Consider the following 11,724-nt stretch of genomic DNA (forward strand, 5'->3'; position numbering starts at 1 on the left):
TAGTGCTTTGTGTACTTTCTCGTCTTTGTTTTTTAGCCATCGTGGAGCATATCGTTCATTCTATTATTTCGGATTTTTGTTTATTTCTCCGTTGGTAAATTTTCTAAAAGCTAACTAACTTATAGAGTGCAACTAACAGAGAGCATCTTCTGGAAGCTTGATTTAAGGGTTGAACGCGTCAATAAACTTGGTCTTTAACTAGAGATGTCTGGATAATTTCATTAATACTTTAATTTTGTCCTATAAACCTGTAAATGTTTTGGTAAATTTATATAAATTCAGATTAACCATGAAAAAAATGTTTATGTTATTTGATTATGTATATATACATCAAGTCAACATCTTTAGTCACCACATAGTTAGAGTATTACAGTAATGATTGGAAATTTAAAAAAAAAAATACAATTGCTCCTTTACACACAAAAAATGTCAACAAATTTACCAAAAATGTCTTGAGTAGTTACATCATCCCTATCAATTAATATTAGCAAAAGTGTCAATTGTAAATAATTCCAATAAATATATAGGCACATCCCGTGACCAATGAAAATACGAATACTACAAATCCTAGTCTGTCTAAAACTAAAGCATAGTGTATCCATAGATCTGAATCGACCTCCGCCTTCTCACTTTCTGATGATGTTGATATCTCCACTTCTTTCTCCTTTGACATTCTTTGTTCGTTTAAAGTGTTGAACAGCTTGGAAATGATTTTGTCCTTTAAAAATAAGATAATTAAATAATAGGGCACTGCGTACACAGTTGCAATTGGTCGAATTTGTGTCATTTAATCAATTGCCTAATATAGGTTCAAGTTCACTTTCATTGTTTTTAGCCCGTGTATTTTTTGTCAAAATAAATACAGTTCGTTTCGTAAATTACTTTTCTATGATACAAATTTTATATAATAAAATAAATAATACATTCACGGAAGTGGAAAGAAACCCTATTTTTAAAGCATGTTTTTAATATAAATTCCCTGATGGAGATTTAATGATTTAGTATAAATACTCCATCAAGCTTAGTTGATTCTTAAATTGAGGGTTGGTAACTGCAATGGAAAAATTTGAGTCGTCTGCAACGGTCAAATGTTCTACCTAGATGGAAAATTTCGAAAATTGACCTTTTTGGTCAAACGAATATTTCGTTTGTTCAAATTGTTATTTATAACGTATTCATTTATTAGAAATTATCAAAGAACACGAAAAGATTTCACCGTAAATATACCTCACATCTTTTGGGTATCGAGGCGATATAAAATTTATAATCAATATACTATATACCTCTGTTCATTTTTAAAAACAGTATGTTGACCGTTCATGTCATATTTTTATATATTTGTGTCCGGGCCCGTTTTATTGCTTTCTCTATATCTATTTTTTATTTGTATTTAAATACTAAAAACTTTTTTCAAATCAGTGTTTGAATAATTTAAAATCAGAATCCTCATCACAAATAAAGTGAAATACTACAGAAGTAGATGTAAAACAAGTACTTTACCGAGACAGAATTACATTCAAGAGTCAATATAAAGTTGTATTACCTGAGATGTTGTATATCTGTTGTTTTGTATTCTTGGTAGCTTTACGCACGTGATATATGCAAGTGGTTTTAAAAGGTAACATTTTGTAAATCGTGACATCGTTCTATCTCCCCTGTGGTGAATATTTAAAACCATAACTTGCCATAATGATGATCCACCACTTAAAATTAGAGTAAAGCTAAAAAACATGGCTGAAATAAGAAAACATTTGACTAGTATCATACGATTCATTTATATCAGAGAGATATTTTGTAGTACATTTAACATTTGGCATGTCGACGCCTCCGATTGCGGTCCTTTTACAGTGTTTCGCACCTTCATCTATATCTTCCTAGTAGATTTATGGTCCTTTAACATCTCTTGTTTCATGTTGCCTAAAATTTATATAGTGTCATTTTGTGTTCGAGTGTTCTAAGTATTTCATCCAGCCTGTCAGCACTGAGGCTATGAGTTTGAACCTCGCACGCGGAAGATTCGTTCGACTTGATAATAACTGAATAAAAAGTAAAATTACAAAAATACTAAACTCCGAGGGAAATTCAAAGCGGAAAGTCCAGAATCAAATGGCAAAATCAAATGGTCAACACATCAAACGAATGGACAACAACTGTCATATTTCTGACTTGAAACAGGCGTTTTCAAATGTAGAAAATGGTAGATTGAGCCTGGTTTTATATCGCTTAACCTCTCACTTGTATGACAGTCGTATCAAATTCCATTATTTCAAGTTTTTCTTTGAAGGTCGATGGTTCTCTCCGGACACTCTAGCTTTCTCCATCAATTTTTTTTTAGATGTGGAGTTCTCAAACATGTGTTGGTGTATATTGTCTTGAATTTTTGTCTCATACAAATTTCGACACTACTAAGTATGTCTGTGTTAAGACAATCATATATGATTGGGTTTTGCGGCTCTAAGTGCATTCGTTTAAATTGTCTTCTTTCGCTTTCCTCGTTTGTACAAGTTAATGTGGTCTATTGTTATATAATCAAGGTTAATTTTCGGCTAGCAAGACTTCTAGCAAATATAACTTGAAATGATTACCTTAAAAAAAAACCAGAAGAATAAGGAAAATATGTCCATCGACAACATGAAATAAAGTATACCAAATGTGTTAAGATTTCATTTATATATTTTGGAGTTAAGTATGAAATCCATTTTCACTGAACTACATAAAATGTAGTACACCTTTTTCCTTTTTATTTAGGGGCCAGATGAGGACAACCTCCGGGTCCGGGATTTTCTCGATGCGTTGAATACCAATTAGTGGCCTTATGTTGTTATCTGCTATTTGGTCGAGTTGCTGTCTCTCTGACATATTTCTCAATTTCCATTCTCAATTTTATGACAACGGTTCATACTATTTTATATCGGTAAGACTGACGGATTTTCAGTGATATAAAGTTTATTATTACTAACCAATCCATGGAGTGGAATCAGCTGATGGTGGCAACTTGTCAGCAACAAGCAATTGAAACACAGACATCGCCAACATAACTGTTAATTCTAATCCAACCTTCTCGCCGGAATCAACAGGTAGTAAAAACCCAAACGATGCCACCATTGTGATTAAAAACGATGGCACTATTATATTTGTTATGTAATAAGCTGGTTTTCGTTTCAAGTGAATATAAAAAGTCACATCTATAAAGGGTTCCGGACAGCAACCGTAATATACTTCGTGTCTTACGTTTGCTGCTTTTTCAACTATCCATTCAACATGTTCTTTCATGGAAGATAAATCGCCCTCAACGTTCTTAGATCGAATATCAAGTTGTAAACCATTATATGACCATGATCCAAACATTAACTCGCACACTTGACTGTCAAAAGGGAATTTAGCAACGTCAATAGGACACAAAGCTTCGATTTTGGTTGGAAAGTTATAGGCGACATAACCATCTGAATAAATGAGAGCCCTGTAGTCTTTGAATCCATAAAACTCCGCCGAAATGCTACAAAACAATATACATGTTCATGCAAAAACAAATAAATACTTCATGTTAATTTGAGATTGGAATAAAATTGAGAATAAAAATGGGGAATGTGCCAAAGAGACAACAACCCGACCATAGAAAAAAACAACAGCAGAAGGTCACCAACAGGTCTTCAATGTAGCGAGAAATTCCCGCACCCGGAGGCGTCCTTCAACTTTTAGAATGTCGAGTTTTAGTAACCTTCATAAGATGTCAAACAATTCTAATGAGAAAAACAACCGGCTTAATTCATAACAATGCAATATACGTTTTAAATAAACGACAAACACTCAAATACAGGATCCTAACTTGGGACAGGCACATACAAAATTTAGCGGAATCAAACATCTTTTCGAGCGCTCAACCCTCTTCTAACCTGGGTCAGTGGTGTAACAACATCCATATGAACAAAGTTTAAATAGCAGTTGCAAATAGCTAAAAGATCGATGCAATGCACATGAAACAACTACCTTAAAAACGATAATTACAAAGCACCGATATTAAAGTGAAACAGATACCAAAGGGATAGTCAAATTTGAAAACAAACTGAAAATGCCGTGGTTAAAAGAGAAAAAGATAAGCAACTCAGAAACTAACAGTTATTGTAGAACACGATATAAACACGTATTTTCAAATCATAGACATCTTTTATGATAAGCAAATTATAAGAGACAGGAAGAGCAAATGTGACACAAAATCGCTATTATATGTCACGATAGTTTTACCTTGTTATTTGAAGTTAAATGTCGCATACCGGATGATGAATTCATTATTAGTTACACAGGCGATGTGTATAGCCTGCTCAATTTAATGTTTCCAATCCAATAATTGTCATTTTGTACCTATGCACTATTATAATACTTTTAATCTACTTTAACTGGTATTGGACATCAGTCTGAGTCCTATTCTATACAAAACTACGAATAAAGAGATTTGCTAATTGATAACTTAATTCTTCTTTAGCTACAATAACATCTAGTGTATGTACACAATAAACAATCACTCTTCACATTTACCTTTTATAAAGGGTAACATGAGGTTTCCAAATCAGTTCTACGAGTAACATAATGTATTTAACTTTCATAAAGGGTAAAATCAGGTTTCCATATAAGGTATAAGGGTTGCATAATATATTTACCTCTCATTAAGGGTAACATCAGGTTTTCATATCAGACCTATTAGTGAGACTCTGTATTTACCTTTCATAAAGGGTAACATCAGGTTTCCATATAAGACCTATGGGTAGCACTATGGAATCTGTGCCGTTAAAGTCATCAGGATTCCATCTAAGATTGCAGTCTATCCATCCCTAGGAACATGACAGAAATTAAAATTATCAAGTACTTAACAAAAATATACTGAAATAATACGTATGGTGTATTCCTTTTCGTCGTCATTCATATTTAATAGTTTACATTTAATAATAATTCATAGAACGAAGTGAGGGGTAAAAAACATGTATGAACTCACCAGTCGCATCCACATGTTAAAGTGTATAAGTTGCTCTGGTTCATCCTAAAACATATTGAAAATCATTACTTATATAATATACAGACAACTCATATAGCAAACGAAACGTTTTAATTTTGTTGAATCTTGGCTGATCTGAAATTACTTTTTGAAAATGTTTCCATATTGCTCAATTTGTGCTATGATCTGATTTATTTGCCAACTGAATCACCAGCCGTAACGTTCTTGTTATTATTTGCGTATGTGTTCTCTTTCAAATAAATAACGAATCATTATGATGTCTTGTGTTACAAATATACATTGTGTGTTCACTGCTTATAAATCATGAGGGCGAAACTTAATGTTTGCTGGAGACTTCTCGCATGATATGAAACAACGTAACAAAATAACTTTTCAGTGCTTTGTACAAACAGAAATCATTATTATCATATGGCTTATTAAAATGACTTCAACTTCGTAATTTATTTGGCCTTTTAAACATTTTTGATTCGAGCGTCACTGGTGCGCATTTCTGGCGTAAATATAAAATTTTATTCCTGGTATCTATGATGATTTTATTTACTGTCAGATTATTAGGTTACACTGTTGAAGCGATTGCTTAGATGCACTAAGTTTCCTTCGGGCCTTGCATATCAATTTGGAAAAAAACAAAACTCAGGTTATCTCTGACAATGATTAACACAATAATTTTAAATTGTTGAATTCATAAAAAAATATACCTACAAGCGATATAAGTTGACGAATGGCAATATCCACAGTCGCATTAACTCTCTCATAGCCTGGACACAAAGGTCGGACTTCTGCTCCGTAATTTTTCAGTAGTGAAGTTGAAAGATTGTTTAGTACCGATGATGAACCTAATAGAAAAATAATTATTTTTATTATAGTTAATATTAATTTTCTGTTTTTAAGTTTTTTTTAAAGTTTGAACATTTTGATAATTTGACGACATTTGTTACATATTGCTGTGGCCTGGGGCCTGTTATTTTCTATTTTATAAGAACGTCTAAATTTTTTTTTCAACTGACCTTCATAGTCGACTTCTACGTTAAAGTATGGCACATAGGTTTGTATTATTTATCAAATTTAATGATGAAAATTATAAATGTATAAAATTAATTTAACAGATCTTTAAGAACATTCTTGAACTAAGAGTAGGAAAAATCTATATGAAAATAGATTGAAACATACTTCTAATTCTACTGCGAGCTTGTTCCGACGTTACTATGCATGTGCTTACCATAAGTAAAAGTTCCTTTGGAATCGTCGCCAGTGTTGTCCTTTATTATCTTACCTGATCCTACAATATGTTAAGATGAATAGTGAAGTGCATGCAATAATATAAAGGGTTTCGAACAAGGTTAATAAATAAACTCATCATAGATACCAGGACTAAATTTTGTATATACGCCAGACGCGCGTTTCGTCTACAAAAGACTCATCCGTGACGCTCGAATCCAAAAAAGTTTAAAAAAAAAAAAAAAAAAAAAAAAAAAAAAAAAAAAAAGACAAATAAAGTACAAAGTTGAAGAGCATTAAGATCCAAAATTCCTAAAAGTGTTGCCAAATACAGCTAAGGTAATCTATGCCTGAGTTCATAAGATACCGATAGTACATGTTATACATTTAGTTTTAAAATTCTATTTGTCAATAACTGCGTGCACTTTCTGTTCTGTACTTTGTGGGTTTTTTTGGTTTTTTTGTTATGACGGGTGTATATATTCCCTGCAATTTTGGTCTGTGTTTTGGGTAGATTTTTTTTTCTGCTTTGTATAGATTCGATGAGGTAAGACCTTTTCGACTGGTTTTAACATAGTTGTATACACCAATGTGCCATGTTAAGGGAAGGGTTGGCGCCTAAAACTCATGTTTCTAAGACTAAAATATCGATCAGTTTGAATCACAAATTCAATGAATTGCATGTAAAGACATGAATAACAGTCGGAGAAAAACACGGCATTGTGCAATGATAAAATGATTATATGCCTGTTACAATTTAGGAGCCTGTAGTTAATTGGCTGCCATTGGTTCAGGTCTGTCGTATTTGTTTTCGAAAAAAAGTTTTGCTCTGCATTAGGGAGGCAATAGTTTTCTCCATTGAATTCTTTCGTATTTTGTTCATGTCAGGTTCTTTTAAAGCGAACTATGCGGTATGGGTTTTCTCATTGTTGAAGGCATTACGGTTACCTAGCATTGCTTACATCCACTTCATTTGAACTTTGGTTGATATTTGGCACACATATCATACCACATCTCCTTATTTGTATACTGTTTTAGCATGGTGGGACTAAGGAAATGAGCAAGTAATTTATTTTTTTAACAAGACTAGCCTTATGCAATTTGTTAACCATTGAGTTAGTTTTTATTTGTTTTTTTTACTCTTTTACCGACGTGAAAATCAGAGGATTAAGAAAGAAACCCATTATTAAATTTTCATATCAAATAAGGTGATCGAGTAATTTAAAGTTTCCAGTCATATTCTTTATTTTCATCTTTCAAGATCTAATTCTGAATTCCAGAAAATGCTTTAAAACGTACTTCGTAGCGACCAGGTTTTTTTTTATTGGAGAGGGAGGTGTGGTATTAAAAGGATTAACAACTGGCAGTCCTTTGTCAATTGATATTGGAGTCGAACACTAAACGTCATGAGCGGAGTTTGAAATTACAATGACTAGTTAGCAGTGATCACTGTAGATGAACTGTTCACACTAAGCAGTTTACCAAGCGTAAGTGTTGGAATGTCAAATACAAATCAAGATGAACTTTTCCTCTTATACATAACATGTAATAACAATGAATCTCATTATAATTAGTTGAAAAAATATTTGATAATGCTCATTCTGCCCTGCGGTTCAGTACAATCTATTTACTAGCTTCACCTTGAACGGCTTACAAAGTATGCTACAAACAACCTATTTACATGATATAGCCCTTCACTAGTGGTAATGACTCAGTCTGTTTTAAAAATGTTTAATTCTCTTACAAACTAGTAATAGAGGTCGGTCATTTACAAACGTATTAACCGTATCGTATACGTTGACGTATCCGCATCTGCTGATATATCAAAAAATATTATGTGATCCCGAGCTTATTAATAAGACCATGCTTCATTTAAAAAAGAAACCAAACTAATTGATATCTTTTCGAAACAATCAAACATACACTTCCAATATGTGTGGTGTTTTGTGAAAAAAATAAGGAGTTCTATCAACTACTTTTACATGCCCTTAAAAAGGAGCCAATGTAGGGCAGATACACGAATATCGTACACAATCCTTTAACAATCTAGTTAAAAAGTATTTCAAGATCTTATATGAATAAACACAAAAAAATCTAAATGTACTACTTATATACATGTAAGGAACTTTAAATATTGTTCATTTGCGATTTGATCATAAAAGGTAGTAGAAAAGTACTGAGTATCACTCTATTTGTCAATTAACAATTTGGTTCTACGTGATGACAAGTTCATACGCAAACAAACGATTTAACCGCATTCACTCCTATCATGCCTGTAAACTGTTCCAACTTTCCGGAATATCTTTAAAAGTCGGGTTACATATTCCACAAAAAACTCGATATTTCCTAATTGTTTTGTAAATTACTGTATTAGAAATTAATCAGTCGCCCATTTGCATTATTGAAAGTACATAAAATTAAAGCTCGGGATCATATACTGTTTTTTGGTATATCTGCAGATGCGGATACGTCAACGTATACGATACGGTTGATACGTCTTTAAATGACCGATCTCTAATAGCAGGTTTATAACTGGACAAAAAAATCAGCATTTTAATCATCAATTTCACTCAAATCTATATTACTACACTCGGCTAGAACAATTAAATTAAATTTTTGCTTTCAAAAATTCTCTCTAGGTTTTGACGACTCAAGCAAATATTTACATAAAACAGTAATGTATCAGAAGTCGATTTCACACAAAATCACATACGACTAAGTGGGCCGGTTTTTTTTTTTTTGTGGAATTCATGCTGCTCACTCTGTAGTTTTCTAGGTGGTGATATCTATTATAGACCGTTTTGCAGTCATTCCAATGGTGCTGGACATTGGGCAAAGTCCAGTAAAAACAAATTTGTACAGTTAAGTGATGTGTATTATTGGGCCTAATGACCAGTGTAATTTTTAATTTTGTCCAAATGAAGTAGAATGGTTTACTGGACAATAAGACAATTACTTTATAAACGGTAGAATACATATAGTTAAAAAAATCATAAACCTATAATATCTTACCAAAAATATAGAATTCCATCAATAGAAATAGCACTGTTCCGTATTTCCCCATACTTCATTGGATTATTTTTTCTATGCTTAAAACTCAATCCTGTACCATCAGTGTTTTAACGCATACTCAGCATATAGGTCTAACATATATATAAGTATGAGAGACCCGTTATCCGGAGCATAAAAATCAAATTCTGCAATCGAACTACTTATCCGGGATTATTGTTGTCATAAAATAATTACAGATGTATTTTAAATGTATATAATGCATTATTACTGATAAACATGCAACTTTAAAGCATAAGTACTATATTATTGTCTTTTCAATTCATCATAGTAAATTGATATCTTACACAACCCCGGTTAATCAATCTATGGATTTTAAACCCGTATTTTTACTACTTTTTTAAAATTTTCATACATATTATTCACAGTTAAAAACATTCTACTTTTAGATTTGTTGAGACATATAATCTAATTTCAATATATTTCTGATATTTTTAGTTAACCTTAAACAAATACGATAATTAGCTTATCGATCGAAAGTATTATTGTATTGCATACTGTAAGACATGTATGTATTAGGTCATAGGTATGCTTTAACATACACTTGAGAGAAATATGCAACAAAAAGTCTATTTGCAGGTGCTTGATGAATTGATCTTGTTTCCTATACTATTATAGGCTATAGATCGTTTACTACTGCCTGCTGTTGTCCATGCAGAGGGGTCTGTCCAAAACAAGAGACACAATTAAATCAGTACAGGTAGTAGTCCATGCAGAGGGGTCTGTCCCGAACAAGAGACACAATTAAATCAGTACAGTATATTGATGTAGTAACTAGTAGATATGTCGTGATAACTCCCATGTACAAATATAAGAATAAAACAATTATTTAAATTAAAAATAACATGTTTTTGATTCTTAATTTATAAAAAATAAAAAACAAATAAACAAATACAGATCATCATATATATCAATATAGATGTGTTTTTTTAAATTAAAATGCATTTTAACTGATGATTCATTCAACAATTTGTATTTACCTATCAAATATTGATTTCAAACTATTTGTATGTTTCAGCAATATATAATTTTAAATAAAAAATGTCTCTAAATAAACGATTTTTAATCAAAACTTTTGATAACATCAAATAATGTGGGATAATCAGAACTTTTCATAACATAAATGTGGGACAACCAGAACTTTTTACACATAACATAATATGGGACAACCAGAACTTTTTACACATAACATAATGTGGGACAACAAGAACTTTTTACACATAACATAAATGTGGGACAGCCAGAACTTTTTACACATAACATAAATGTGGGACAGCCAGAACTTTACATAACATAAATGTGGGACAACCAGAAGATTTTACACATAACATAAATGTGGGACAATCAGAACTTGTGATGCCAAACAATAAATTAGGAAAAGTCAGCGCTACTTAAAATTACATAGATATAAGAAGATGTGGTATGAGTGCCAATAAAACCACTCTCCATCCAAGTCACAATTTGTAAAAGAAAAACCATTATAGGTCAAAGTACGGTCTTCAATACGCGCCTTTGCTCACACCGAACAGCAAGCTTTAAAGGGCCCCAAAATTACTAGTGTAAAACCATTCAAACAGGAAAACATTTGTTCGTATTGTATGCCGACTACTTCCTTCTGTCTTCCCTTTATTTATTCCGTCTAGTGTTGGAGTACACACAACTAGCTGTGTTTTCAAAACACAAACGAAGAAAATATCAACTTTCTTCGACGGGAAAGAAATTTTTCAAGTTAAGGAATTATTCAGATGATAGGTGACGGCGGAAAGACATATTGACATCTATATAACCCCGTTGTGCAATTTAATGAACAATTAATTATTAGTTATAGACAGACATTCCCATAAATAATATGTCCGCACTTTCTTTAGAAACTTAGGCGATTAAAAGTGGCAAATGTGCACAACAATAAAGCTACAGACAAGTTTATGCAATTTCTGCTCCATTCTGACACCCGTTCAGCCGTTCACGGTAAAAGTCATGCAATGCATTAACGGCGATACCATGGATGTATGATAACAAGTATTATCTGAAACCTTATTTCCCACAAATCGAAAACTATTAAAATTCATGTGGACTTTTCTTTGACCTAGTAACCTCAAAATCAGAAGACGTCTCCTGCTCAACAAGTGACTTTGTCCGGTTTGTAAACCATGATACTGGATGTGTGATGTAGGATATAGAATGAAGGTCACTCAAGTTTAAGTTGATTAATAAAAGTATGATCCTTCTCGTATACTTTAACCTTAAAAACAATATGGATCTCAGTACACTCATCTTCAAGGGACAAATGTAAGTAAAGTTTGGATGTTTGGTTAAACAAATATTTAATAAAACAAAATCGTAATTCAGCCCTTGTAATCATGCCCTCTAAAATAATTTTCTTAAAGTGTATAATAATTCTTACTCCTTCCAATGGTTATTGCGCTTCT

General features: G+C 32.3%; 1 protein-coding gene across 1 annotated transcript; it reads right to left on the reverse strand.

Moving 5' to 3' along the window:
• Positions 1 to 465: 465 nt before the first annotated feature.
• On the reverse strand, positions 466 to 9,455 carry LOC143073804 (neuronal acetylcholine receptor subunit alpha-10-like). Its single transcript, XM_076249561.1, has 8 exons — positions 9,239 to 9,455; positions 6,228 to 6,287; positions 5,711 to 5,844; positions 4,988 to 5,032; positions 4,717 to 4,826; positions 2,961 to 3,496; positions 1,544 to 1,734; positions 466 to 471 (listed from the first exon to the last, which is right to left on the reverse strand). The coding sequence occupies exons 1-8, from the start codon at positions 9,288 to 9,290 to the stop codon at positions 466 to 468; spliced, it is 1,134 nt and encodes a 377-aa protein (XP_076105676.1). The 5' UTR covers positions 9,291 to 9,455.
• Positions 9,456 to 11,724: the final 2,269 nt, after the last annotated feature.

This window comes from Mytilus galloprovincialis, chromosome 4, assembly GCF_965363235.1.
Source record: "Mytilus galloprovincialis chromosome 4, xbMytGall1.hap1.1, whole genome shotgun sequence".
NCBI lineage: Eukaryota > Metazoa > Mollusca > Bivalvia > Mytilida > Mytilidae > Mytilus > Mytilus galloprovincialis.